Below are 26,699 nucleotides of genomic sequence, written 5' to 3'. Positions count from 1 at the left end.
AGATCCATGTGAAGTACAAGAATAAACAAAAAGGAAGCTTCATTGAAATCTACAATTTTCAACTATTCCCAAGTGAAGCAGAGGAAATTACGGCAACCAATTAAGACTTTTAGGTAAGCCACGTTCTTGGCTTGTATTTGACTCGTTTAAGAATTTATTAATTTTTTTAATCAGGTAAAGTTTTCTTCCTATATGTCACGGGTTTGAGCAGAAAAACAGTCATTAATGCTTGCATAACGATTGACTGTCTGGGTGCAGCCTTTCCCGAACCCTACATGAATGCAGAATGTTTTGTGTACAACGCTGCCCTTTTTTCATTTAGTATCCAAAATCATGGACAACTAATTCAAATTTGTATCGAGTAAGCTCATTAAGAGGGTAAACGCTCTTTACCTAGAAGTTTTTCATTTCCAAGGACGAACCAAAGACCTCTAGTTAAAATAGAAGGATTCTAACTATCTCGCCTCTAGTTAAGAGGAAGAGGTTTTCAAATATCTTACTACATTCCTTAGTGGTAAGAATTCAAGTTACATGCACTATATAACATTTTTTTTTAAATTTACATTATCAGTGCAATTTAATTGAATATAACATGTTGTTATTATGTTTCTTAAATTCAAACCGAACTTCTATGCTATTGGTTGTTGTAGGTCAATAGTTAATTTGATATAATAAGAAATCACAGTCAAACCTTTGTATAATAAACTTGTTTCCAGATATTTTTTGGCTGCTACAGCGAAGTGCTATTATAAAGAATATGTATTACACACAAGATGAAAATTGATTCCAAAAAATAATTGATCATTATAAAGAAGTGTTGTTATATATGATAATAGTCGTTATAGATATGTTTGACCGTAGTATACGGCAAGTACATAGCTCTTTTCCTAATAAAAAAATATCTAAGTTTTCAATCAAATAAAAGAGGAAAATGAGACAACCCGACACATTTCACGGCTAATTTAGTGGCACTATGTAATGGCTATACACTTCTTCTTTTTCTTTTTAATCTTATCTGTACTAAACTTTTATGTTCTTTCCTTCATTACTCTTTAAATAGGACATGTTCTTGGTTTTTTCTTTTCATTCTAGTTGATACTCACTTTTTTTTTTCACTAAGCTTTTGCACTAAAATGGCTTCCCTTTTCTCTCTTTCTTTTGTACTCATTTTCTGTTTGTGCATCAGCTTTGCTTCTGCAACATCTGTTCCATATCTTGATGGTAAGTTCTACTCTTATGTAAATTCTACTTTACTTTCTTGAGTGTTATTAAAAGTGAGCAACTCTATAAAGATGAGTAGTACTTAAAAAAATTATTTTGCATTGTATAATAAGGATGCTATTGATATGTAGAGTCATTTGGTAATGTGTTATTGAACACCTTTTGCCGGTACAATATAGGCAGTCCGGTGCACAAGTCATCTCGCATTCACGCAGGGTCCGGAAAAGACCCTAAGGGATGTGATAAACAGAGGCGGACCCACGATTTGAAGGTTGTAGTGCACTTTTAGATTCAACCAACATCTGATTTGTATATAGGATATGCACTACTGATATATCGCTATTTTTTAAGGACATATACATGTATATATATGAAATTTTTGCCGAATTTTAGGGGTGTCGGTGACCCCTCTCGGTATAGCATAGGTCCGCCTCTGGTGATGAAGACAGTCTACCCTAATGCAAGCATTAGTGACTGCTTCCACATCTCGAACTTGTGACCTTGATATTACTTTTTATGAATATCAGTTAAATCTTGAACACTTTTAGCCAAATTCCTAGTTTCGCCATTGCGCTAGAAGAGTAGCAAATAGATCATGTTGTGGTTCTAGCTAACTTTTAAACCTCAGCCAAATAAGATTGCATTTGAGCATTTTTGTACTGTATGCATGGATTTAACTAGTTTGTAGGTCTATAAGTCACAGCAAAAGAAATTCTAGCTGAGAGGTGATATTGGTCTCTTTTGTAATATTTCACAGATCTATTGCAAAATGGAGACTTTGAACAAGGGCCAAAACCATCAAATATGAAGAAAACAGTGATCATTGGCAAATACTCCTTGCCCAAATGGGAAAAAAAGGGTATAGTAGAATGGGTATCCGGTGGGCCCCAGCCGGGCGGCTTTTACTTCCCGATCCCTCGTGGGGCCCACGCGGCTCGGTTAGGGAATGAGGCTTCCATCTCTCAATATGTAAAAGTGAAGCCAAACACAACATATTCCCTCACATTTGGAGCCACCAGAACTTGTGCTCAAGATGAGGTCCTTACCGTCTCAGCTGCAGGAATGTCAAGTGATCTTCCCATTCAGACACTATATAGTGCTGATGGTGGTGACACTTATGCTTGGGCTTTCAATGCAAACTCTGATCTTGTTAAGGTCACATTTCACAACCCTGGCATCCAAGAAGATCCAACCTGTGGACCACTTATAGACCATGTCGCAATCAAGGAAATGAGCCCGGCAACATATACTAAAGGTAAGTTTCAGCCCTACAATGTATTGGATTATTTGCGCCATATGGCCTTTTCTAGGCCATTTTTTAAAATCTCTCCCCTCCTTGGCGTAACTGGTAAAGTTGCTGTCATGTGACCATGAGTCAGGGTTCGAGCCGTGGAAACAGTCTCTCGTAGAAATGCAGGGTAAGGCTGCGTACAATAGACCCTTGTGGTCCGGCCCTTCCCGGACTCCGCAGATAGCGGGAGCTTAGTGCACCGGGCTGCCCTTTTTTAAAATCTCTCCCCGTTTGTCCAGAGGCTAAATTTCATCTTTAAAAGTAGTTGGATGATACGTCTCACCACTAAGGGAGACTGTCTAATCGGCCAAACCAATGGTTACGACCATAGTCCTATAAACTGCGACGGAATTTAAACAATGGCCTCAAAAAAGGCCATTTGTGCAAATGCACCTACTACATTGTGAAATTCTCAGCTTAGTAGAATGGTGCATATAAAATTAGATTCTGATGCAATACCTTTTTCTTGGACAATGTATGCAGGTAACTTGGTGAAAAATGGTGGATTTGAAAATGGTCCTCATGTATTCAAGAACTTCTCGACAGGGGTGCTCGTCCTGCCTCTAAAACAAGACAAGTACTCACCAATCCCCGGATGGATGGTTCAGTTTGCAAAACCAGCAAAATACATCGACTCGAAGCATTTCTTAGTGCCTTCAGGATGTGGAGCTGTTGAATTGATAGGAGGAAGGGAAACAGGCATTGCACAGATCGTAAGGACAGTCCCCAAACAATTCTACAACTTGACTTTCACCATTGGCGATGCCAACAATGACTGCCACGGATCAATGACAGTTCAAGCATTTGCTGGCAAGGCCAGTACAGAAGTTTCCTTTGTATCAAGTGGAAAAGGATGGTTCAAGAAAGCAAGCTTCAAGTTCCAGGCGGATACAAGTAGAACAACAATAGCTTTCTATAATCCATATTATCACACGAAGATACATGACTTCGGTCACATGTGTGGACCTGTCATCGATGATGTTAGTCTTGTTCGTGTCCGTAAATAAGCAGAAGAAAATGAGCATACTCAGAAAAGGTCAATTTCTAGACAAGTTTTAATAGGAATAGATTTTTCTCTTTTCAAGATCAAATTTGTAATACTCAAGCAAGTGAACACATGTGTGAAGAAGGGTAGTGAAATCTACCGTTATTTTTATGTTTCTTTAAGTTTTCATTCTGAACAAGAATGATATATCCAATAAAAGTAGCAACATACCTTTCTTGTTTCCATCTAGAAGTCCAAATCCGATGGTACCATCAACTTTCATCCTTTGAGCTTTTTCAAGGAGTATACCTATTTGCAAATTAAATCAAAGATGAAACTAGAGTCATGGTACTGATGAACTTGTCTGGTTAGATAGCCTACCGCGAGCAATCTGGATTAGTCGATCCCAATGGGCTACGGACGCTGGATAGTTAAACCAGCCAGGTGGTTGGCTGCATGAAATAATAGTCTGTACATACAGACTACCGGGCTCTGTTAGCAACGAGGAACCAGTACGATGTTATCTCTTTAGGACATAGCATAATCTTTACCAATACATTTGGAATGAAACTAGTACCCATCATGCCTAGATGTATTTTAGAGTACCTCTGGCTATGATATACAGATATAGATTGTTGGATCATTGGATCAGTTTCCCATTGGTACGAACCTCAGAAATATGAGATATCCTGCCTTCTCATTCTGAACTTAAGATCGGACAGCTGTCGATCCTCAGTACCTTCAGGTTCGTGAGGCAACTCATCCCCTCGGGCAATGCAAATAATTTACTGCACTTGGAAATTTCAAGTTTTTCAAGTGCAGTGAGATTTTCCAGCCACTTTGGCAATGCTGAAAAACTGGGACACCTTTCCACTCTCAGGTACTGTAGAGTAGCACTGGCACCTTCAAGCCATCGCGGCAAAGTAACTAACTGTGGCAACCCCGCAAGCACTAACATCTTAAGACTCCCGAGGCATTGAACATCTTTTGACTCCAATTCGGGTAAGCCTCCAATAACCAGTGACCGGATCATCCTAAGTCCTTCAATATCTTGCCACTCCAACAATGTAAGCTCTTCACAGTCAACGATCAACAGATTCTCCAGAGCAGTAAGGTGTTTCATCGTACTTGGGAAAAAGGTCAGTCTTGGGCAACTTATAATTGCCAATGTGCGAAGGCTAGTCAGATATTGCAGGCCTTCAGACAAAGATACGAGATTCGTGCAGCTATGAATATACAAAGAATGAAGAGATGATAAGCAGCCAATTGCTTTATCAGGAAAGCATGTTTGCTTGGTGGTTATATGCAAGTGTCTTAGGCTGATCAAATTTCCTATATCTTTAGGTAATCCTTCAAGTTGTGCACAATGAGAAACTCGAAGTGTCTGTAAGCTCAGCAACTTGTTAATCAAATCAGGTAATTTTTTAATGCTGCCATTAGAACTTATGTCAAGATATCTTAAGTACTTCAATTCGCCAACAGAGCGAGGCAGCTCATCAAAACATGAATCGCTTATATCTAGCACCCTAAGTTGAACGAATCTTGCAATGCAGTTCTCAACGAACATTGAACTCATCGTCCCTACTCCATCAACAGAGAAGGATATGGTTCTCAATGTCTGGTTATTGAGAAGGGATGCTGGCAGTTCCGCGCCTGACAAATCATAGTCAGAAAATGCCACATGCCTGGCCTCATCAGAAATGATTTGCGTGTGAGAATTTACGGTACAGAATTCAACCCCTGCTGCTGACAGTGCAAGATCATGTACAAGGTCATGCAATTTACAGAGTGAGGTAAAAACAGAACAATATTCTTCAACGCCTTGAAAAAAGGATCTCGACAATAACTCTTGGAAATATTGAATCCCAATGAGCTCAAGATCTTCTGGTTCATTAGACTTACTAATGAGACCTTCTGCTATCCACAACTGTATCAATTTATCTATTTCAATCACACAGTTCTTGGGAAATATTGAGCAGTAAGCAAGACAAACTTTGAGATTAGATGGTAATCGCTCGTAGCTCACTTTTAATGCTGTGAAAATTTTGTCATTCTGCTTTGAGTTCCACATCTGATGACTTTTAACTTCATTCCACTCCCATTCCTTAGTTTCCATATGCTACGAGGATCCTAAAATCATTAAGAGTAAGGGATTTCCCTCACACTTCTGCACTATATCTGACGCTATCCCAACGAGATTTGGATATAATACTTCTTGACCTTGTTCAAAGGCCTTTCTCAAGAACAAAGTCAGACAATCTTCACTTAATAAACCATTCAAACAGTATGCAGGAACCGTCCCCATTATTGAAGCTACTGCCTCATTCCGTGTAGTCACAAGAATCTTGCTTCCACAAGCACCCACCATCAACAATTTCTTCAATTCATCCCACTTCATTGGGTCCTCATTCCACACATCATCTAAAACAAGCAACAATTTCTTTTCATACAAAGTCTCACGAACGAGATTCTGCAGTTCATTCATATCAAGATTCTCGCATAAATCATCTCTAACTGAATTCACAATTTGTTCCAATAATTTCTCTACTTTAAACACGCGAGACACACGAACCCACACACTCAATTGGAAATGACTAACTACCCTTGGATCATTATACACCAATGTAGCAAGAGTAGTTTTTCCAACGCCTCCAACTCCAACAACTGGAAATACAAAAAGGGTTGTTTCATTTCCTGATTTTATAAGCATTTCAACAACATTATCTCTATCAAAGTCCCTTCCCACAACACCAGAGTAATGCAAACATGCACGTGTATGCGTAAGCACTCTTGTTCTGTGAGGATTATGATAGCCCCCAAATCCAATCACCATCATTGAAAACTTTCTGTACTTACCTATCTTATGCAGTTTCTTAATCAGCTTTCGAATTTCAAGACACATTCGAATTCTGTAGGCAAGAGTGTTTGATCTACAGAAGAAAAAACCATGTACCTTTTGAAGAGACCAAATTTCATACTCTTCAATCACATGTTCAGCATCGTAAAAGGCGAGCTTTAGCATCTCAGCTACCTGATGACCAAAACGATCGTTACGTTCTGAATCTCTAACAAAGAGATCCAGTTTTCTGAGTTGGGAATGCATATTCAAAGCCCTTGCAATGCCAACAACAGAATACAGTTTCATTAGAAGCATATCTGATAGAACATTTATATCCATGTTGATGGAAGGGAAAGTTGCAGATTTTTTAAGCTGATACATAGAGAAAAATTGGTTCTTGGTTTGCAGCAGAGGAAATAAAGGAAGTACAAAACTTTATAATTTGCAGATATGGCTGGAAAATTTACTTTCTTAGTTGACCTTTATTGATTGAATGTTGACTTAGAGAAATAATTTCTAAGTTCCACTACTCCAACTATTGAACTTTCATTACTTGAATTACATTCATATTTAGGATTTTCAAACTTAGATAAGTTTTTGAATAAAACATGAATTTTGATATTTAGAGATCAATATAATTTTCCTGGAGTAAATTTGTTGTACCATATGTACGGTATCTGCTTTGATTGATACTTAAATCCATTATTACGTGACTGGAGTGTATTTGATATTAATAACTTATAATCAGGTTGTTGTACGTTCTTAGGCTGCTGGTACTATCTTTCTGGCCTTCATTGTTGTTACTGTTCTATTGTCTCTTGTCATCTTCTTGAACCGAGTGTCTATCTGAAACAACCTCTCTACCTCCAGGTTAGGGGTAAGATCTGCATAACACTACCCTCTTCAGAGTTCAGACCCCACTTGTGGGATTATATTGGGTTGTTGTTGTTGTTGAACACCTAAACATTTTGTAGCACCAAATTCCTTTTGTCTTGCTATTCATTTCATTTGATTCCTCTCTATGAATAGAGCCTCGGATAATATTAGTTTGAAGGAATACGATGGAAAGGATAGAAAAAAGGAAAAAGACGGATCGGGAGAAAATTTTTATTCTCACCTAATATTTACACCAAACCAATAAATTGTGTCGTTTACTGTTAACATTGTGTGCTGGTAAGTTTTTCACGTAAAGTGAGAGTGTGTGCGCGTAGGCATGTGTTCTTTGATGGATTTTGTATCTTTCTAACCAATCAACATCTTGGAGTGAAAAGTAAAAAAGAGACAACCACAATACTGGACATATTTCACAGTATAAAATAATGATGTATAATTAAAATTTATCTAAAATGTTAACAAACTATTTCACATGTTATCAAGCAAAGTTGAGAGAGAAGGTTTAAGATTGACTAAAATGGTAACATGAAATTCATGCATAGTGTTTTACACAAGTAATTAAATTTCTACTATAGTTTTTTTTCATCTAAAAGAGAACATGGTCTTTAAGTAGGTCCTGGAGCTGTCATCTGTAAACTCCCATGTGTTTGTGAGACATCCACCATAAATTGGATGCATTCATCTCACCTACAACAATTGGTTATTTACTCCTTGAAGTTGTGATCTCTTAACTCCCATGTGATATGGGACATCCATCATAAATTTGACATATTCATCTCACCTACATCAAAAATTAATGAGTTAGGTTGCATTGGAGTCAGAAGACTAACATCGTTATGGAAATGTATCAATAACCTGTTAGTAATAGGTTCAATATTTGATATATGATGTGAGAAATCAGCATAGTTCAGTCGCTAATGCAGACAAGATAGTAATTCGTTATTCTTAACAATAGGTCTTGGAGACTTTTTGGTTCATCATGTTATTGCTCTTGGTGTTGCTTCGGTTATTTTATTTTTTGACTATCGTTACTGCTTCTCTTTACGTGGATTCTTTTCTTTATATGTTTCTCTTGAGCTGAGGGTCTATCGGAATCAACCTCTCTACCTTCATAAGGTAGGGATAAGGTCTGCGTACACATTACCCTCCCCATACCCCACCTATGGGACCACACTAGGTTTTTTTTTTGTTGTTGTTGTTGTTGTTGGTGGTGGTGGTGGTGGTGGTGGTGTTGTTATGATATTGCTCTTGGTTTACATACAACTACATTGGTCTTAGTAAAAGTTGCTTTAGATGCACATGGTTGAGATGTAAATGTGGAAGTGGCAAATGAACTCAAGAGAAAACACAGCATAACAGACAAAGCTCGTTAACAGACATTCAAGAACTTGGTTTCATATGCGAATATGGCTTCAGGTGTACTTTTTTTCTTCCATTTTGTGTGTGAGTGTGAGAGAGAGAGGCACAGATCATTAAGGAAAATGGGCGCTTGAGGGATAATCAGAAAGCATTTTGGCTCTATGTAACCACTAACCATAAGAATTTCATATTCAGTCATGTAACCTTCAAACTCAAAACTGTAGTAGTTCATTCAAATCACTATTACAAGAAGCAATTCATCATGTTGTTTGAAGCATCTAGTAACGAGCCTCGATATCCTCTAGGAAGCCAGTAAGTTACCAGGCCAACATAAGGTCGATTTTGGGTCATTCCCCGTGGTGCATTTTATCATTCGAGATAGTTCTTAATAAAGAGAAATCAGTATAACATATTGGATTAAACAAACTAAAATTTAACTCCCGTCTGTGTGAGCTTGCTCACTTTGAAGGGACTATCGAAGGGACAAAAATCTTTTGGAAAAAATTGTAGCCCATCGAAGGGACTATTATGACAGATTCATCGAAGGGCATTGAAAATTCTTTGATTCTGGAACCTATACTAGTCAACAAAGAGATAAAGAGTACTAGACTAAGCAATAAAGTATATACATGAATAAAGGTCAAATTTCAATTTTAAGACCTTTTGCTCGGGTTTTTTGCGCTCTAATGGGATGGGAGGATAAAGGAATCAAGGAAGAATAAAAGAAAGTTGTACCTCACTGTATATTCTGATATCATTAAGATGAATTTCTTGGATGTGAGCTATCTTTGACCAATCCTCTCCAGTATCCTTTTCACATCTTCTAGTTAATCCAGGGCATTTCTGGATTTTCAGCAACCTCAATGTAGTAAGAGAACTCATGCAATCCGGCAGAGATGACAATTTTGGACATCCTGTAATCTCAAGCTTCTCGAGGGCTGTGACATTCTCCAGCCAAGCAGGCAATGCAACAAAGCTTGGACAAGTCGAGATGCGAATGAATTTTAGACTATTAGAATCCCCTTTCAACCACTCGGGCAAATCCACCAAATGTGGAAGTCCTCCGATCACAAGTGACCGCATTCGCTTTAGGCCCTGAATATCTTGCCAGTCGGACAACATAAGCGCTTCACAATTGACAATCATAAAGCTCTCTAAGGCTGACAATAGAACTATGCCCCTTGGCAAAGAAGTCAACCTCGGACAATCACCGATCACTAGAGTCCTTAGTTTTGTGAGCTTCTGTATTCCTTCAAATAGTGATACAAGATTTTCACATCCAAATATTGATAAGGATTGAAGAAGAGCCAAGGATCCCAATGCTTTCTCTGGCAAATTCTGCTCTTTGGTTGTCAAGTACAGATGTCTTAGACTGACCAAATTTCCCAGCTCCCTTGGCAATTTCTGAAGTTTCGTGCAAAGAACAAGCCGCAAAGTTTGCAGATTCGGCAACTTGCAAATGTTAGTAGGAAGTATCTGGATGTTGTTGTTGCCACTAAAATCAATGTACCTTAGATGCTTCATGTTTCCAATGGAATCTGGCAACGTCTCAAGCCTTGAATGGCGTAAATCTAATACACGCAAGTACTTGAATCTTGAAATGCATTTACCAACCAAAAGAGCAGCATACCTTTCAAATCCTTCAGACGGAGCAAAAACAGTTCGAATTCTGTTCTGTTTGCACAAAATTTCTGGAACGCTTTTCTCTGCAGGACTATAACTGAAAAGCGTTACATGGCGAACCTTCTCAGTAATACTATCAGTATTGTTTTTTATGACACAACAATCGGTTTGCGCAACTAGTACTGCAAGGTCATGCACAAGATCATGCATTTTAAACGTTATGAATGAGTCGTATGCTTCAACCTCTTCAAAAAGAGATCTCGAACACAACTCTTTCACGTAGCGGACACCAACATCTTCCAACTCTTGGCTTTCATTAGAAGAATGTATCAGCCCTTGCGCCAACCACAATTGAATCAGCATGATGCTCGCGATTTCTTGACCCTTGGGAAATATTGAACAGTAAGCAAAGCATTGCTTCAAGTAATATGGCAACTGATTGTAGCTTAACCTTAGTGCAGGTAAGATATCATCATTAGCCTGCTTTAGTTGCCATATCTCATCATCTCTCACTTTTAACCATTCCCTTTCATCAGTTATCGCATATAACATACTACCTAGAGTCTTCACTGCCAAAGGCACTCCTTTGCATTTCTTTACAATATCTTCTCCAATTTTAGTTAGGTTCGGAAAATGTCTCTCTTGTCCATTTCTAAACGCCCATTTCAGAAACAAAGAGAAGCAATCCTCATGTGGTAGTTCTTTCAAGCTGTATGTAACAACAGATTCCATCATCGAGGCAATATAATCACTACGAGTGGTTACAACAACCTTGCTTCCACGCGCTCCAATCATCAACAAACTTCTCAATTCTAACCACTTTGAACGGTCCCGACTCCAAACATCATCAATGATGAGTAAAAATCTCTTCGCACACAAAGCATCTTGAAGCGAAGAGTGCACTTGTTCAACATTAAAGTTATCACACGATACACCACTTGCCAAATTAACAATGTTCCTAGCCAACTTTATGACATCGATGTCCTGCGAGGCACATAACCAAATTCTCAAAGGAAAGTGCTTTACTACCCTCTCATCTCTGTACACTAATTTAGCAAGTGTGGTTTTCCCCACACCTCCAATTCCAACAATTGAAACCACAGAGAGACACTCATCAAAACCATTTTCTTGCATTAGAACTTCAACAATCTCTTCAATCTCATTCCTCCTTCCAACAACATCAGATGGAAGTATAAAGGAATATGTCAAATCCCTTTTCATTTCTAAGGCAATAGTTTTCTCAGATAAGTGAAATTTAGCTTTATCAGCTCCAATACTATCTAACCTCCCCCTTAGTTCTTTTATCTTATGACTCATTTTGTATCTAAAAAGAAGCAGTTTAAAAGGTGAGAGTAAAAAACCAACCTTGGATTTAAGCCTTTGCCTTTGTTGACCATAAGTCTGAATTTCATCAAGAAAATCATCAGCATCATAAAGAACATCTTTAAGTTCCTCAAGCCAATTTGTCAACTCATGATTCTTGATTTGTTGCTCTTCAGCATCCAAGAGTACATCTCTAATTGTAAGTAAGGTTTTCTTTAGTTTGTTAAGCTCATTTTTAACACCCCAAATTAAGTAAAATTCTTGAAGTGCATGTGATCCTAGTTTTCCTAAGATTGAGTTTGCAATGTTGAAGAGAAAAGATTCTGCTGCCATAGTCTTTCAGAAGGTGTGAAAAGGTAAAGGGAAGAAAATTTTGGCAGTGTGAAAATCTAGCTAGGAAAAAAGCTGGATAGCGGAAGTTTGCTGTTCCTATGACTTTGTAACAACTGAGAAGGAACAAGGAAAATGAGTTGGATTTAATGGACCCCCCATTATGCCATGACGATGTTGTTGTATTCGAAATGGATCAATTATAACTTATTTTTTAAATTTCAGTTAAAAAATGATGCCTTTGTATTATTCGAAATGGATCAATTATAACACTGTTTAAATTTGAGCCCACCAATGATCCTGCCATTAAAGAATGAGTCTAATACTGCTATTTGTCTCAGTTAGTAATGATTAGGGGTATAAAATGAATATTTAAAAACCGACAGAACCGTGCCGAATCAATTTTTAGGTTTCTTTTAATAAACCGTAGGTTTTTATATAAATCTATAACAGTACCGATAATTAGGGTATGTTTTTTATTTTATAAAAATAAACCGAAAAAATATCAAACCGTACCGAATAAATATACATGTGAAACATATATTTATATATTAAGTTAAAAATAATAATGTATTAAAATTTGTACATTATTTATATTAATACATTATTATTTATAAATATAAATATTAGACTCATTCTTTAACGGCATGGTCATTAGTGGGCTCAAATTTTAAACTTATTCGACCCATTCTTTATAAATATTAGACCCATTATCATTTTTAAACATAATATATAAATATCGAACCGTACCGAATAAATTTACATGTAAAACATATATTTATACTGGGTCTAATAATAGGTCCGATATATTTACATGTGAAACATATATTCACATGTAAATTTATTCGGTACGGTTCAATATTTTTTCGGTTTATTTTTATAAAATAAAAAACTTACCCTAATTATCGGTACGGTTATAGATTTATATAAAAACCTACGGTTTTATTAAAAGAAACTTAAAAATTGGTTCGGCACGGTTCTGTCGGTTTTTAAATATCCATTTTACATCCCTAATCATTACTAACTGAGAGAAATAGCAGTATTAGACCCATTCTTTAATGGCAAGGTCATTGGTGGACTCAAATTTAAACGAGGGTTATAATTGATCCATTTCGAATAACACAATGGCATTATTAGACCTGTTCTATAACGGCAAGGTCATTTTTGGACTCAAGTTTAAACGGAGGTTATAATTGATCCATTTCGAATACCACAAGGTCATTTTTGAGCCTTTTTCCTTTAAAATATACCAGATGTATTTAAAGATTAGTCAATTTTGCTCAAATTTCAGGACACGAATTCTAGACTTTAAATCTCAAAGTTAAAACTTTAGGACATCGTGTCTTAAAGTTCAAAAATTATGTCCAGAAGTTCGAATCTTATGTCCTGAATTTTAAATCAGTAGTTCAGATTTCAAATTAGCAGCTCAATCCTGAATTTTCAAATTTATACTACTTAGTACTGAAGTTCGGATGAATTAGCTAATTTTAAAATAAATTATAAAATATAAATATATTTTAAATAGCGAGTTTAAAAGCGTGAATCACTACACTTAACCGTTGGAGTGAGGCATGGGAGTTGACTACTTAACTTTTGGGGTTTACAAAATTAGGCACGTTTGACTGTAGGTATTAGCAAAATCAATCAATGGTATAAAAAAAATTAAAAATTCATACTCGATTTGATTGAACAAGAAAGAAAAGAATGACTTTTAAAAAATTTCAACTAAGGCAAAGTAAAAAATTTGAAGTTAAATTGTTTTTAAATAAAAAAATATTTGGGACAGAGTAAAAAAAAAAATATGATACATAAATTGAGACAGAAGAATTTAATTAATTGAATAAAATAGGATACACATTTTTACTAAGTTCTCTGTAACATTTTCTTGTGGAGTGGTGGGTCGGGTGAATAAGAGCGTGAGAATAAGAAAATTTTGTGAAATATTTTTTTAAAGATATTTTTACATGAAATAGGTGGGTTAAGGAGACGCTCCAATGTTAGAGCTGTTATTCCCGTCAATATTTCTGTATTTGTAAATATTAATTCTGCAAAATATAAGTTAACGTAATGAAACAATAATAATAAATTCGAGCCCACTGAATTCACAGTGTTTCCTTAAGGAATTTAATCCCCTCCTAGTACCCAAGGTAATGGATTATTTCCTCCCAGGATAGAACGAATAACACACTGGTGTAGCGGTACTTCAAACCCCAGTGTTTCGGCGAACACAAAGTTCGGTAGCAAATCACACTTACAGTTGCTTTGTTTGAAGTTAAAAACAATGCAGAACGAAGGAGTATATACTCAGAAAAACGTATGGAAGTTCTGAGAGGAAGGAATGCAATGTATAGCCAATTTGTTGAGCGAATTGTATGTTGAGTTTTTGGTATCTTTCTTCAACATTTGCTGCTCATATATATAGCAGCCAAGAAGGAGTGCAAGACCAAACGTCCACCCTTCATGGTGGATCAAGCATTACATATTTGTGGAGCAAGCACTTCATATTTGTGGAGCAAGCACTTCATGGTGGGAAGACCATTATCCGGCTGCCAAATTATCAATACACGGATTGGAAAATATCCGTTTACAAATACGGATAATCTTACGTTAATATTTACTATTAACAAATAAATTTGGTCCAAAAAATTAATCAATCAATCGATCATTTGACCAAATCCAAATCCAAATCCAAATCTGAAGCCGTAGCCGTAGCCGTAGCCGTAGCCGTAGCCGTAGCCGAGCGACGACGACGACGGCGCGAGGCTTGCTTTGTTCTTAACTCTTTAAGAGCTACAAGAAGAGCAATTATATATATACCCACCAAAAATGTCTTCCACTTCCAATATGGGACAATGTCTCATTGTTAAGAGGGGGAAACTTAAAATTTTACTCAAAATTTCATTTTCCCTCTGTTTCCCATTCACCCTCATTTTAAGAATATTACATCTTAAAATAAAACCTCAACAAGAGCATATAACTGATTTTTCAAAACAATTTTAAAGTGTAATTTATATATTTTCCTTCTATACCCAAAAAGGAAATACCAAGTCAAATTTGGTTTGAACTGCCATTTTTTACATTGGCCGCAAGATTTCAGCGCGGTGAAGGTGAAGCTCCCCACCTGTTTGTGAAATGTCCTCTGAGAGCGAAGGGCCTCTAAAACAACTGGCAAGCATGTCAAGTTTGCACCACTTCTGCCATTGTAATAAACATTGCCAATTAGCAATATAAAAATGTTGCTACAGTGACATATTAGTTAGTTCAAAGTCAAGTCAACACTAAAAAGTTTGTCCTCTTTTTCTTTTTCCCCAAACTTGTTGATGCGAAGAAACTTCCTAGTTTGTTGATTATGACTTAATTTCATTCCCTAGAAGTCAACAAGAAGCAAACGCTCTTCAGTTCTCACAAGGATATCCTATAGTCCAATAAAGTACCAATCTTTGCACTTATTAATTAGTTTGTACTTCCTTTACTTTCTCTGCTAAAAGATAGTGGTAAACCAAGAACCAATCTTTATCTATGTATAATCTTCAAGAATCTGCAACTTTCCATTCCATCACCATGGATATGAAGGTACTAGTTGATATGCTTCTAGTGAAATTGTACGCTGTTGTTGACATCGCAAGGTCTTTGAAAATGCATTCCCAACTCAAAAAACTAGAGCTCTTTGTTAGAGTCACAGAATCTGATGATCACTTTGATCATCAGGTAGCTGAGATGCTAAAGCCTGCTTTTTACGAAGCTGAACAAGTGATTGAAGAGTATGAAATTTGCTCTTTGCAAAACCAGTTGCTTTCCAATTCGACATCAGCAAAGGTGTGTGCTTTTTACTTCTCTAGATCAAACCCTTTTGCCTATAGGATTCGATTGTGTCTTGTAATGCGAAAGCTCATTAAGATGTTGGATAAGATAGGTAGGAACCGAGTGTTTTTTAAGAGAATGGCATGTGGTGGCTTTCCTAGTCCTCACAGAGCAAGGGGGCTTACGCATACACGTGCGCATGTGCATGACTCTGGTGTTGTGGGGAGGGACTTTGATAGAGATATTGTCGTTGAAACACTTTTAAAATCAGGAGATGAAGCAGCCCTTTTTGTATTTCCTGTTGTGGGATTTGGAGGTATTGGGAAAACTACTCTTGCGAAACTGGTGTATAATGATCCAAGGATAGTTAGTCATTTTCAGCTGCGTGTGTGGGTTCGAGTGTCTCGTGTGTTTCAGGTAGAGAAATTATTGGAACAAATTGTGAATTCAGTTAGAGAAGATTTGTGTGAGAATGATGATATGAATGAACTGCAGACTCTCGTTCGTGAGACTTTGTATGAAAAGAAGTATATGATTGTTCTAGATGATGTGTGGAATGAGGATCCAGTGAAGTGGGATGAATTGAAGAAGTTGTTGATGGTAGGTGCTTGTGGAAGCAAGATTCTTGTAACTACGCGGAATGAGGCAGTAGCTTCGATAATGGGGATGGTTCCTGCATACTGTTTGAAGGGTTTATCAAGTGAAGATTGTCTGACTTTGTTCTCGAGTAAGGCCTTTGAAGAAGGTCAAGAAGTACTATATCCAAATCTTGTTGGGATTGCATCAGATATAGTGCAGAAGTGTGAGGGAAATCCCTTACTCTTAATGCTTTTAGGATCTTCATTACACATGGAAACTAAGGAATGGGAGTGGCATGAAGTTAAAAATCATGAGATGTGGAACTCAAATCAGAATGACAATATTTCACCTGCACTAATCGTAAGCTATGAGCGATTGCCATCTAATCTCAAAGTTTGTCTTGCTTACTGCTCAATATTACCCAAGGACTGTGTGATTGAAATAGATAAATTGATACAATTGTGGGTAGCAGAAGGTCTCGTGAATCAGCCTAATGGATCCGAAGATCTTGAACACATTGGGATTCAATATTTCCAAGAGTTATTGTCGAGATCCTTTTTTCAAGAAGTTGAAGAATATCGTTCTGTTATTACCTCACTCTGTAAATTGCATGACTTTGTACATGATCTTGCACTGTCAGCAGCAGGGGTTGAATTCTGTACTGTAAATTCTCACACACACAACATTTCTGATGAGGTCAGACATGTGGCATTTTCTGACTATGATTTGTCAGGCAAGGAACTGCCAGCATCCCTTCTCAATAACCAGACATTGAGGACCATATCCTTCTCTGTTGATGGAGTAGGTCCGATGAGTACAATGTTTGTTGAAAACTGCATAGCAAGATTCATGCAACTTAGGGTGCTAGATATAAGTGATTCATGTTTTGATGAGCTGCCTCGCTCTGTTGGAGAATTGAAGTACTTAAGATATCTTGACATAAGCTCCAATGGCAGCATTAAAGAATTACCTGATTCGATTAACAAGCTGCTGAGCTTACAAACACTTCGAGTTTCTCATTGTCCACAACTTGAAGAGCTACCTAAAGATATAGGAAATTTGATCAGCTTAAGACACTTGCATATAACCACCAAGCAATCAAGTTTTCCTGATAAAGCAATTGGCTGCTTATCATCTCTTCGTTCTTTGTATATTCATAGCTGCACGAATCTTCGTATCTTTGTCTGAAGGCCTGCAGTATCTTACTAGCCTTCGCACATTGGCAATTATCGGTTGCCCAAGACTGACCTTTTTCCCAAGTGCTATGAAATACCTTACTGCTTTGGAGAATCTGTTGATTGTTGACTGTAAAGAGCTTACATTGTTGGAGTGGCAAGATATCGAAGGACTTAAGATGATCCGGTCACTGGTTATTGGAGGCTTACCCGGATTGGAGTCAAAAGATGTTCAATGCCTCGGGAACCTTAAGATGTTGGTGCTCGCTGGATTACCACAATTAGTTAGCTTGCCCCGATGGCTTGAAGGCTCCAGTGCTACTCTACAATACCTGAGGGTCGAACGATGCCCCAACTTTTCAGCATTGCCAAAGTGGCTGGAAAATCTCATCGCACTTGAAAAACTTGAAATTTCCAAGTGCCATAAAGTATCTTCATTGCCCGAGGGGATGAGTTGCCTCACGAAGCTGAAGGTACTTAGGATCGATAACTGATTGATCTTGAGTTCAGAATGCTAAGGTAGGATATCTCATATTTCTGAGGCTCAAATCAATGGAAAACTGATCAAATTATCCAAATAGCCTATATATAGGTTCCAGGTTGGAGCCGTGAAATCAGCCCCTGATGCTTGCGTCAGGGTAGACTGGCTACTTCACATCTCCTTGGGGTGCGGCCCTTTCCCCGGCACTGCGTGAATGTGGGATGCTTTATGCACCGAACTGTCCTTTTTTATAGTCTATGTACATATGGTCCCTCGTTTTGCTTCCTTCGTGCCTTGTGTTGGTTATCATGTTCTTCTTTCTCAATTTCCACTATCTTCAACTTTTTCCTATCTGCTTGTTCCAATGTCTTGATTGTGTTGATTGTTATGTGGCACTCTAACTGCTTTATTTTATGGGAAAACAAGCTACATTTCTGGTGTAACTTCAAATGCAGTTCTAAAGAAAGAAGAAATTTTTAGTTTTAAACTCAAGGATATCATCAATAACAATGCCCCAGGACCATCACAAATCTTCCCCGACATAGCCCTCCTTGTCTCGCCGCGTGCACAATAGTAAAGTAAATGTCCGCCTTGTCTCGCCACACACGCATCAATAATTATCCCCCTTGTCTTGCCGTATGCGCAAACCCAACACATATAGCCCGCCTTCTCTCGCTGCCTGTGCAAATATCAATAATAACAGTAGCACGGACAACTCACGTGCAAATACCCCGACAATACTCTCAACAATCTCACATGTGCCAAAACACAACAATACCACATAACAACTCAGCACCATACGTGGCCATATTCCACAACATTGCCATAACAACAATACCAATAGCACAACAAATGTAGTGATTTTTCTTTTTTGTACTGAATTAATATTACGCCCTTAGTAGCAACTTTTTTGTCTATATGTAAAGCACGTGGAGTCAATAACAAACAGAGGTAATTTTATGGAACTCTAATTTTTACTTTATTATATTAAAGTTATTGGACTATTTTTGTAAAGAAAAAGTTGTTCAATTTTATCTAAGTATCATAAAAAGTTACTTAATATTTTTTTGTTACCAAAAAATCATTCAACTTTGCATAAGTATCATATCAAGTATCTACTTTGTTTCCACCTAGTAACTTTACTAGATGAGCAGCTCGTGCTGAGCATCAGCCCAAAATCCTAGCTGATTTATTTTTCTGGGTAAGTTACAGATATAGTTGGTCAGCCAAAAATAATTATATGTGCTAGTCAAATATACAAAAATTGTTAGTCCCGCTAATATTGTTGTATTTGTAAATAATAATTCTGTAAAATATAAGTTATCGTAATGAAACAGTAATTAATTCGAGCCCACTGAATTCACAGTGTTTCCTTAAGGAATTTAATCCCCTCCTAGTACCCAAGGTTACTCAAAAAATCGTATGGAAATGCTGAGAGGAAGGAGTGCAATGTATAGCCAAAGTTGAGCATTTTCAATTTGGTGTTTGTGTTTCGTTTTTGTGTGGTGTCTTTCTTCAACAGAAGCTGCACATATATATAGCAGCCAGCTTTGAAGATGAACGACCCTCCATCCTCCATGGAGGGTCGTCTTGCTTTCTTCTTAACTCTTTAAGAGATACAAGAAGAGCAATTATATATATACCCACCAAAAATCTTTTCCTCTTCCAATATGGGACAATGTCTCATTGTCAAGAGGGAAACTTAAAATTTTACTCAAAAATTTCATTTTCCCTCCATTTCCCATTCACCCTCATTTTAAGACTATTTCATCTTAAAAACAAAACCTCAACAAAAATTACATCCAAATATACATTCATTCATTGCACTTCTAATTATTTATCGCTTAAACATATAGTTTGAAGTTCCATAATAATCAATCACCTAGTTTGTGGTAGTTATTAATTGTAGTTTATGCTATTTTTGTTCTTCCTTTTTTCCATTGTCAGTGTGTTCTTAACATTTTTTTTTGCATCTATCGATTTCACAAATGTATTCATTCAAACAAAGAAAAGATAGAATGGAATAAAACTGTGCAGTTTGCAGAATTAACCAAATTCGTCATGCTAAATCAACAAAAATGTTAAATATACATTGTTAACATTCGAGTGTTGTTCCAAAAATGTAGCCGCCAACTTCCACATATTTACATCTATAATAATCAACAAATTAATACGTAAAACATAGTTTAAAAGAAAATAAGAAGTCCAACAATGCATTGAGATGTTAAATGTCATGAATTCTAGTAGGCGCTTCAAACTGTGTAAAATCCAGCCAACTAAAGAACATCAAATGATTTATAGGTGCTTTATCAATATATAAAACAAAAGGGCAGACAAATGATACTGGAAGCAAGAAACAGAAGTGTGAGAAGGATACCCATTTCAAGTCCCAACACAAATTTACGTTGCGGGATCTTCCAAAATATTGTTGCACCCGTACTGGATCTTCTAAAAATGTACTAATTTTTAGAAGATCCGACACATATCTGACGATATTTTCAAAGAGTACAAGCAACATAAACTCAAATAGAGAACTTGTACCAAACATCCGCATTACTCTTTAGAATACGCCTACACCCTACACAAACATCACAGGCAGAATCAAGAAAAGTACAACAAGAACAACAACAACAACAATAACAAGCCCAGTGTATTCCCATAAATGAGGTCTGAAAAAATCAAGAAAAGTAATGTATCAAAATCGAGAGAAAACATATTTCGGGTATATGTGTCAAATAAGTCATTGTCAGTTTGATCTAGAAGTCCATCATCTTCATTCCCTGTCTCTATTAGAAGAAGCTCATGCTAAAGGATCAACTGTAATTACAACAACAACAATTGCGCCTCAATTGCAAACAAAGTTGGGAACCGGGCTTGCGACCAGCAATATGAGCAAGTCCACATTGGCGTAGTTAAAAGATCTACAATAATTTGGCACATAAAATTTTATGTTCAATGCAAAGTACATAGGAAGTAAGTCACATGAAACCTCTATCTTGGAAAGTATGTATGTATATATTGTTACTTATATATATATATATATATATATATATATATATATAAGGAACATAATAATGGTAAGGACACAGTATTTGATATCTAAAAGAATTAAATATTGAAGAATTAACTTAAATTGCCGCTCACCCTACCACTTAAACTAAACATAGCCGGTGAGTATATAATATACGCATAATATATATATATAACAATTAATATTGGCTGTCTATTTGTGTAAAGATCCCTAAAATATTCCACTAAGCTGAATTTCACATAGTTGGCAAACAATTTGATGTTTTCCATATCATATTCTACTTGGCAAAAGACCAATTTATCGAATGATCAATAGTTCAAAATTGCAAAACTAAAATATTGGCATGGTATGCCGTCCAATATTGTTGCTGGAGTTATATAAGAAGCTTCTGCGTCCTCAAATCAATTATGTATCTTCTTTTTGTTGAAACAATCAACATTGTTATATTAGTTTTCTAGCAAAAGATTTGATCTATATTCGACCACGACAACAACAACTTATTTCTATCTTTGTGAAGGTACAGAGCATGTTTTCGATAGACCATCGGCTCAGAAAAATAAATGAGGGCACACAAGAAAATGTATTGTTCATTACACCAGGGTATGAAATGAGAAACTTGAAAATTATTGAGTTTTTCTACCAAATGAAATAGGCAGCCCGGTACACTAAGCTCTCGCTATGCACGGGGTCTGGAGAAGGGCCGGACCGCAAAGGTCTATTATACGCAGCCATACCTTGCATTTCTGTAAGAGGCTATTTACAGCCGGAACCCGTGACCACTTGATCACATGGCAGCGACTTTACCAGTTACGCCAAGGCTCCCCTTCTTTCTACCAAATTAAATAAATACTCAAAATGTGGATTTGGAGCTTTACTTTTTTGGATTAAATCTAGGCAACAATTAAAATAAAAGGTTCGTTGAGTGCTCACAATATCATATATTGTGAAATATAAACTCCTTGGAAGTTAATTTTGTAAATGTGAAATTAGTACCAAACACTTAATAAATGTTCAGGTGTTTTTAGTTGTAGGATAACAAGAACAATAAGATTATGTGAAAATATGATTTATTTTTTTTATTTTATTTTTTTGCAAAAACTTCATATATATGCTTCTATAGGGTCTATGTAGTTTTGTAACCTATTTTTTCTTAGTACATTGAAATACTAAAAAAAACAAAGTACTAAAATCTTTCATATGCTACATTGCTTAAATCTGTCAGGTGCATAAATTTTATTCCCTTGTATAGCTTTGTAGCCTATGCATACATGGTACATAGAAATAAGAAAAGGTTAGACTTAATCTTAGATATTTTACAAATGTGATACTCAAAGTTGAGTGAATATTTTGTTGAAAGAATAGTTTAGTAATTTTTTCCATTATAAAAATAAAAGAGTTAAGTAATTTTGGTGTAATAAAGTAAAAATTGAGTGTCAATTCAAGAAATTAACCCCCAAAATTTGACATCAAATGGATTGATGAATAACTAGCCTGGCTGAATCAGAGTCTAAGTTGTTAAGAATAGCGGAGTTAGATTAAAGTTCATTTTCATAATATAGTATTTGAGTTAGACTGATCTTTAATCTTGATTTACCAAATGTCTAGGCCCATATTATATTGTACACGCTCCAAATGTCTAGTCAGAACATAGGGTTAGTCAGAGTATCCCATATTAGTTGAGAAAATATGTTGTTATCTGATGTTCGGCCAAAATGATATACTTTTAGTACATTATTTGCCCTATATTTTGTTAGTTTAGTGATTAATTGTGCGACATTTGAGCTAAATTGTGTTGTTTTATGTGTATGAGTATCAGAATAAATAGTCAAATGAAAGTTGCACAAAAAGAGGATGAAAATGCAAGAAAAGAGCACAAAATCACCAAGTACCCAAGCCGTGTTGCATGCCAGGCATAGCCAGCTCTATAGCCTGCTTTACCGTGCTACAGACCAAGTATAGCCATCTTGACCGCGCTGCAGGCCAGGCGTAGCCAGCTCTGTAGCCAGGATGACCGATATATAAGCCTGGCCTCGCGAGGTCTATAGCCCGGTGATTAAAAGTTGTGGGTTAAAAGACTCCGATCCGGATTTGGACTGAGGGATTTCGGCCCTTACATATAAATTCTCCCCAAACGAGTTGAGAAAGGGTTGGGCACTATTTTGTTGAAGAAAAAGGCTACAGAGCACGGTGGATCAAGAATCAAACGAGTTTTCTCTTCATTTATCTCTTTACTTTGTAGTTTAATGTCTTTGGACATCATGATGATTGTTGATACATTTATGAGTAGATAAACTCGCTCATCTAGGGTTTGATGGATGATCTTTCACTACGTTTAATATAAATTTGATATTGATCTTTCTCTACTTGTTCAACTATATTTTCGTTGTTATTGATTGAAGAGATCTCAATTAACTGTGCCTATTTAGTGTGTATATTACTCGATAGAGAGTACATATTTACAAGAGAAGGCATTAAAAAAAGTGCATGAGCGAGATATAACTCAAACTACGGGAAAGAAGCGACCTCTGACACCCTTTCCGCAGAGGTTGTCAAAATATCAAAAGGATGAGCAGTTAAGAAATTCATGGAGATGTTGAAGCAGATTCAGGTGAATATTCCACTGATTGATACCTTGAGGGAGATGTCCGGTTATCAAAAATGATGAAGGACTTGATGTCTCGCTAATTCAACTTTCAAGACTTGGCGACTGTGACACTAACCCAGACTTGTAGTGTTGTCGGGACAAGACCTATAGCTGAGAAACTATCCGACCCAGGGAGTTTCACAATTCTGTGCACCATAGGCAGCTATACTTTTTCCAAAGCATTATGTGATTTGGGGGCGAGCATAAACTTGATGCCCTTGTCTATCTATAAAAGGTTAGGCATTGGAAGGGCAAGACCCACATCCATGTTACTACAGATAGTCGACCGAACGGTGAAGAGTCCATCAGGTATACTTGATGATGTACTTGTGCAGGTTAAAAAGTTTGTATTTCTAGCAGATTTTGTCACTTCCAGGTTGATGAAGAGATTCTCATAATTTTGGGATGGCCATTCTTGGCCACATGGAGAGCTTTGATTGATTGTTAAACGGGGGAGCTAAAGATGACACTGAACGATGAAGAAATAACATTCAATGTGCAGAAGCCTATGCGGCGACCCAGTGAGTTTGCTAATTGCTCTCTGATCGAAGTTGTGGATGTGATTCTGGAGGAGGAAGATGAGGCACTAAATGCAAAAGACCTCTAAGCAGCCTACCTGATGAACTTAGAAGAGGTAGATGGTGAGGACTTAACAGAGTAGGTTTTAGCCCTTGAAGCTAAGGATATTGTAAAAGAGAGCTCGAATTCGAACCTTTACACTTAGAAGAAATAAATACCCCTCCAGCTAAGCCATCAATTGAAGAGGCACCATAGTTGTAGCTAAAGTCGTTACCATCTGTAACGACCTGACCGGTCGTTTTAAGTATTACAGTCATGTTCCCCCATTTATTGCTCATTTTGTACTTTACAATTGTTATGTGACTTGCCGGGGTAATTGGTTCGGGTCCCGTGAGGTTTCGGATTGAATTGAGACACTTAGTCTCAAAGATAAAAACTTGAGTTGAAAAGGTTGACCAGATGTTGACTTATGTATAAACTACCACTGAATAGAGTTTTGATGATTCTAATAGCTCTGTATGGTGCTTTTGGACTTAGGAGTGTATACGGAAAAATTATTTAAAAGTCCATAATTAAATTAGGCTTGAAATGGCTAAAATGGAAAGTTTAAGTTTGAAAGTTTGGTCGGGGAGTTGACTTTTTGATATCGGGTTCGGAATACAGTTCTGAAAATTTTTATAGGTCGGTTATGTCATTTATGACTCGTGAGCAAAATTTAAGGTCAATCAGACTTGATTTGATAGGTTTCAACATCGAATGTAGAAGTTGGTATTTCTTAGTTTCATTAAGGATGAATTGGGGCATGATTTGTGGTTTTAGCGCTGTTTGATGTGATTTGAGATTTTGACTAAGTTTGTATGATATTTTAAGACTTGTTGGTGTATTTGGTTGAGGTCCCGGGGGCCTCGGACGAGTTTTGGATGATTAACGGATCGAATTTGGACTTAGAGAAAAATATGAAAATCTTGCCTTCTCGTACATTCGCACATGCAAACATTTTCTCGTATGTGCGAGCTCGCATAAGCTAGCTTGGCATTGCAGAAGCATGAGTTCTGCAGAAGCGGATGAGACCTCGCAGAAGCGAGTCCGCAGAAGCGACACATTTATCACAGAAGCGGAAAAGGGGAAGGGGAAGCCTCGTCGCAAAAGCGTGCGCGCATAAGCGTCCTGAGCCGCAGAAGAGACGAATCCCTCGCATCTGCGATACCATAGATGCGTCCAAGTGAGCCGCAGATGCGAAAACTCCTAGACATATAAGTCACTTGTGATCATTGTTAGTCAATAATATTGAATTATCATTGAGTATTTTGACTAGATTACGTGTTTTTGAGGTGAAATTCGAGGATTTGGGCCTAGGGATTTAAAAATAAGATTTGAGAATTTGAAGTTCGAGTTTTTGTGAGAATTTAGTAAAGTTGGTATGGTTGGACTTGTGGTTGAATTAACATTCATATTTTGTAACTTTTGACGGGTTCCGGGATGTGGGCCCTACTGGCGATTTTTGAGTGGAATTTTGGATTTTGTTGGAAAATTAGTATTTTTATATGGAATTAATTCCTATAATTTGTGTTGACTAAATCAAATTAATTGAGACTAGATTCGAGGCGTTCGAAGGCCGATTCGCGATGCAAAGGCATATTGGAATAAAGACTTACACGGTTTGAGGTAAGTAACACTTCTAAACTTGGTTCTGAGGGTATAAATCTCTTAATTACGTGTTATTTGAATTGTATGGAGGTGATGCACATGCTAGATGACGGGTACGTGGGTGTGTACCATAGAAATTATGACTTAAATAAATTCCGTGGAGTTGTATAATTAAAGAATCATGTCATTATTCACATATCCTCCACGTATTAGAGGAAATTGAGCTGAGACTCATGTTAAAGATCATGTTTAGGCTATTTGCTAATATTTTGGGACCCACATGGTCTTGTTGCTGTTGAATTACTTGTTTGAATTATAATTTTGTACTCAGTCACATTCATCATTTGCATATCATATCTCAATTTCTGTTGCCATTCATTGATACATCATGTCAGGTTGATTTTCATGTCATTATGAGCCCGAGAGACTGGAGATTATGAGTAATATTAATGCGATCGGGCTGCACGCCGCAACATATTTTATATATTTATGCCTGGATGTGGCTATTATAGCGCTTGGGTTGAAGGATCCCCTCCGGAGTCTGCACCCACCACAGTGAGCGCGGTTCATTTATATTGAGGGATGGATCTTCCCTAGACATTGATCTTGTCTGAATCATTTATATTTGGGGATGGATCTTCCCCTAGGCTGGATTGGCCTTATACAATACTGATTGATTGGTTGTTAGTTGATGTGTATATATACGATATAGATCTTCCCTGGGTTGGATTATCCATATACAATATTGAGTGATTGAATATTTTGAGATTTGTGAGTGCACGAGGTTTTCCACAGAGGTGCATCACATACAGCATGTACATTGGCATGTAGATATAGAGATGTCACATTCCTAATATCATTCAGAATTGATCTATTTTATTTGTACTGAGTTAACTGTTGAACTTGAAAGCATGCCTACATTTCTGTACTGTTATTTCTATACTGGATTGTAGATGT

At 37.0% G+C, this 26,699-nt stretch overlaps 5 protein-coding genes across 5 annotated transcripts; 2 read left to right on the top strand and 3 right to left on the bottom strand.

The window, feature by feature from the left end:
- The first annotated feature begins 1,000 nt into the window (after window positions 1–1,000).
- LOC107803988 (protein TEEBE) lies at window positions 1,001–3,742 on the top strand. The gene is made up of 3 exons (XM_016627826.2): window positions 1,001–1,221; window positions 1,979–2,476; window positions 2,996–3,742. Exons 1-3 carry the CDS (start codon window positions 1,134–1,136, stop codon window positions 3,517–3,519), a joined length of 1,110 nt encoding a protein of 369 aa, XP_016483312.2. The 5' UTR covers window positions 1,001–1,133; the 3' UTR covers window positions 3,520–3,742.
- On the bottom strand, window positions 3,638–6,745 carry LOC142176998 (uncharacterized). Its single transcript, XM_075245314.1, has 2 exons — window positions 3,879–6,745; window positions 3,638–3,806 (listed from the first exon to the last, which is right to left on the bottom strand). The coding sequence occupies exon 1, from the start codon at window positions 5,611–5,613 to the stop codon at window positions 4,195–4,197; it is 1,419 nt and encodes a 472-aa protein (XP_075101415.1). The 5' UTR covers window positions 5,614–6,745; the 3' UTR covers window positions 3,638–3,806; window positions 3,879–4,194.
- On the bottom strand, window positions 5,617–6,675 carry LOC107804071 (putative disease resistance protein RGA1). The gene has a single exon (XM_075246811.1). It carries the CDS (start codon window positions 6,673–6,675, stop codon window positions 5,617–5,619), a length of 1,059 nt encoding a protein of 352 aa, XP_075102912.1.
- An 898-nt stretch (window positions 6,746–7,643) lies between the features above and the next one.
- Window positions 7,644–11,978, bottom strand: LOC107804150 (disease resistance protein RGA2-like). Its single transcript, XM_016628017.2, has 2 exons — window positions 9,325–11,978; window positions 7,644–8,011 (listed from the first exon to the last, which is right to left on the bottom strand). The coding sequence occupies exons 1-2, from the start codon at window positions 11,866–11,868 to the stop codon at window positions 8,003–8,005; spliced, it is 2,553 nt and encodes an 850-aa protein (XP_016483503.1). The 5' UTR covers window positions 11,869–11,978; the 3' UTR covers window positions 7,644–8,002.
- A 3,406-nt stretch (window positions 11,979–15,384) lies between these two features.
- LOC107803914 (putative disease resistance protein RGA3) lies at window positions 15,385–17,433 on the top strand. Its single transcript, XM_016627730.2, has one exon. It carries the CDS (start codon window positions 15,385–15,387, stop codon window positions 17,431–17,433), a length of 2,049 nt encoding a protein of 682 aa, XP_016483216.2.
- The last annotated feature ends 9,266 nt before the right edge of the window (window positions 17,434–26,699 follow it).

This window comes from Nicotiana tabacum, chromosome 23, assembly GCF_000715075.1.
Source record: "Nicotiana tabacum cultivar K326 chromosome 23, ASM71507v2, whole genome shotgun sequence".
Lineage (NCBI taxonomy): Eukaryota > Viridiplantae > Streptophyta > Magnoliopsida > Solanales > Solanaceae > Nicotiana > Nicotiana tabacum.
This window is presented reverse-complemented; position numbering and strand designations above follow the sequence as displayed.

Bases quoted from the DNA above. Each gene is read 5' to 3' on its own strand.
- LOC107803988 (XM_016627826.2), top strand. From the start codon at position 1,134: ATGGCTTCCCTTTTCTCTCTTTCTTTTGTACTCATTTTCTGTTTGTGC. The intron at 1,222-1,978 runs GTAAGTTCTACT...AATATTTCACAG, and splicing joins ATCTGTTCCATATCTTGATG to ATCTATTGCAAAATGGAGAC. The intron at 2,477-2,995 runs GTAAGTTTCAGC...CAATGTATGCAG, and splicing joins CCCGGCAACATATACTAAAG to GTAACTTGGTGAAAAATGGT.
- LOC107804150 (XM_016628017.2), bottom strand. From the start codon at position 11,868: ATGGCAGCAGAATCTTTTCTCTTCAACATTGCAAACTCAATCTTAGGA.
- LOC107803914 (XM_016627730.2), top strand. From the start codon at position 15,385: ATGTATAATCTTCAAGAATCTGCAACTTTCCATTCCATCACCATGGAT.
- LOC107804071 (XM_075246811.1), bottom strand. From the start codon at position 6,675: ATGGATATAAATGTTCTATCAGATATGCTTCTAATGAAACTGTATTCT.
- LOC142176998 (XM_075245314.1), bottom strand. From the start codon at position 5,613: ATGGAAACTAAGGAATGGGAGTGGAATGAAGTTAAAAGTCATCAGATG.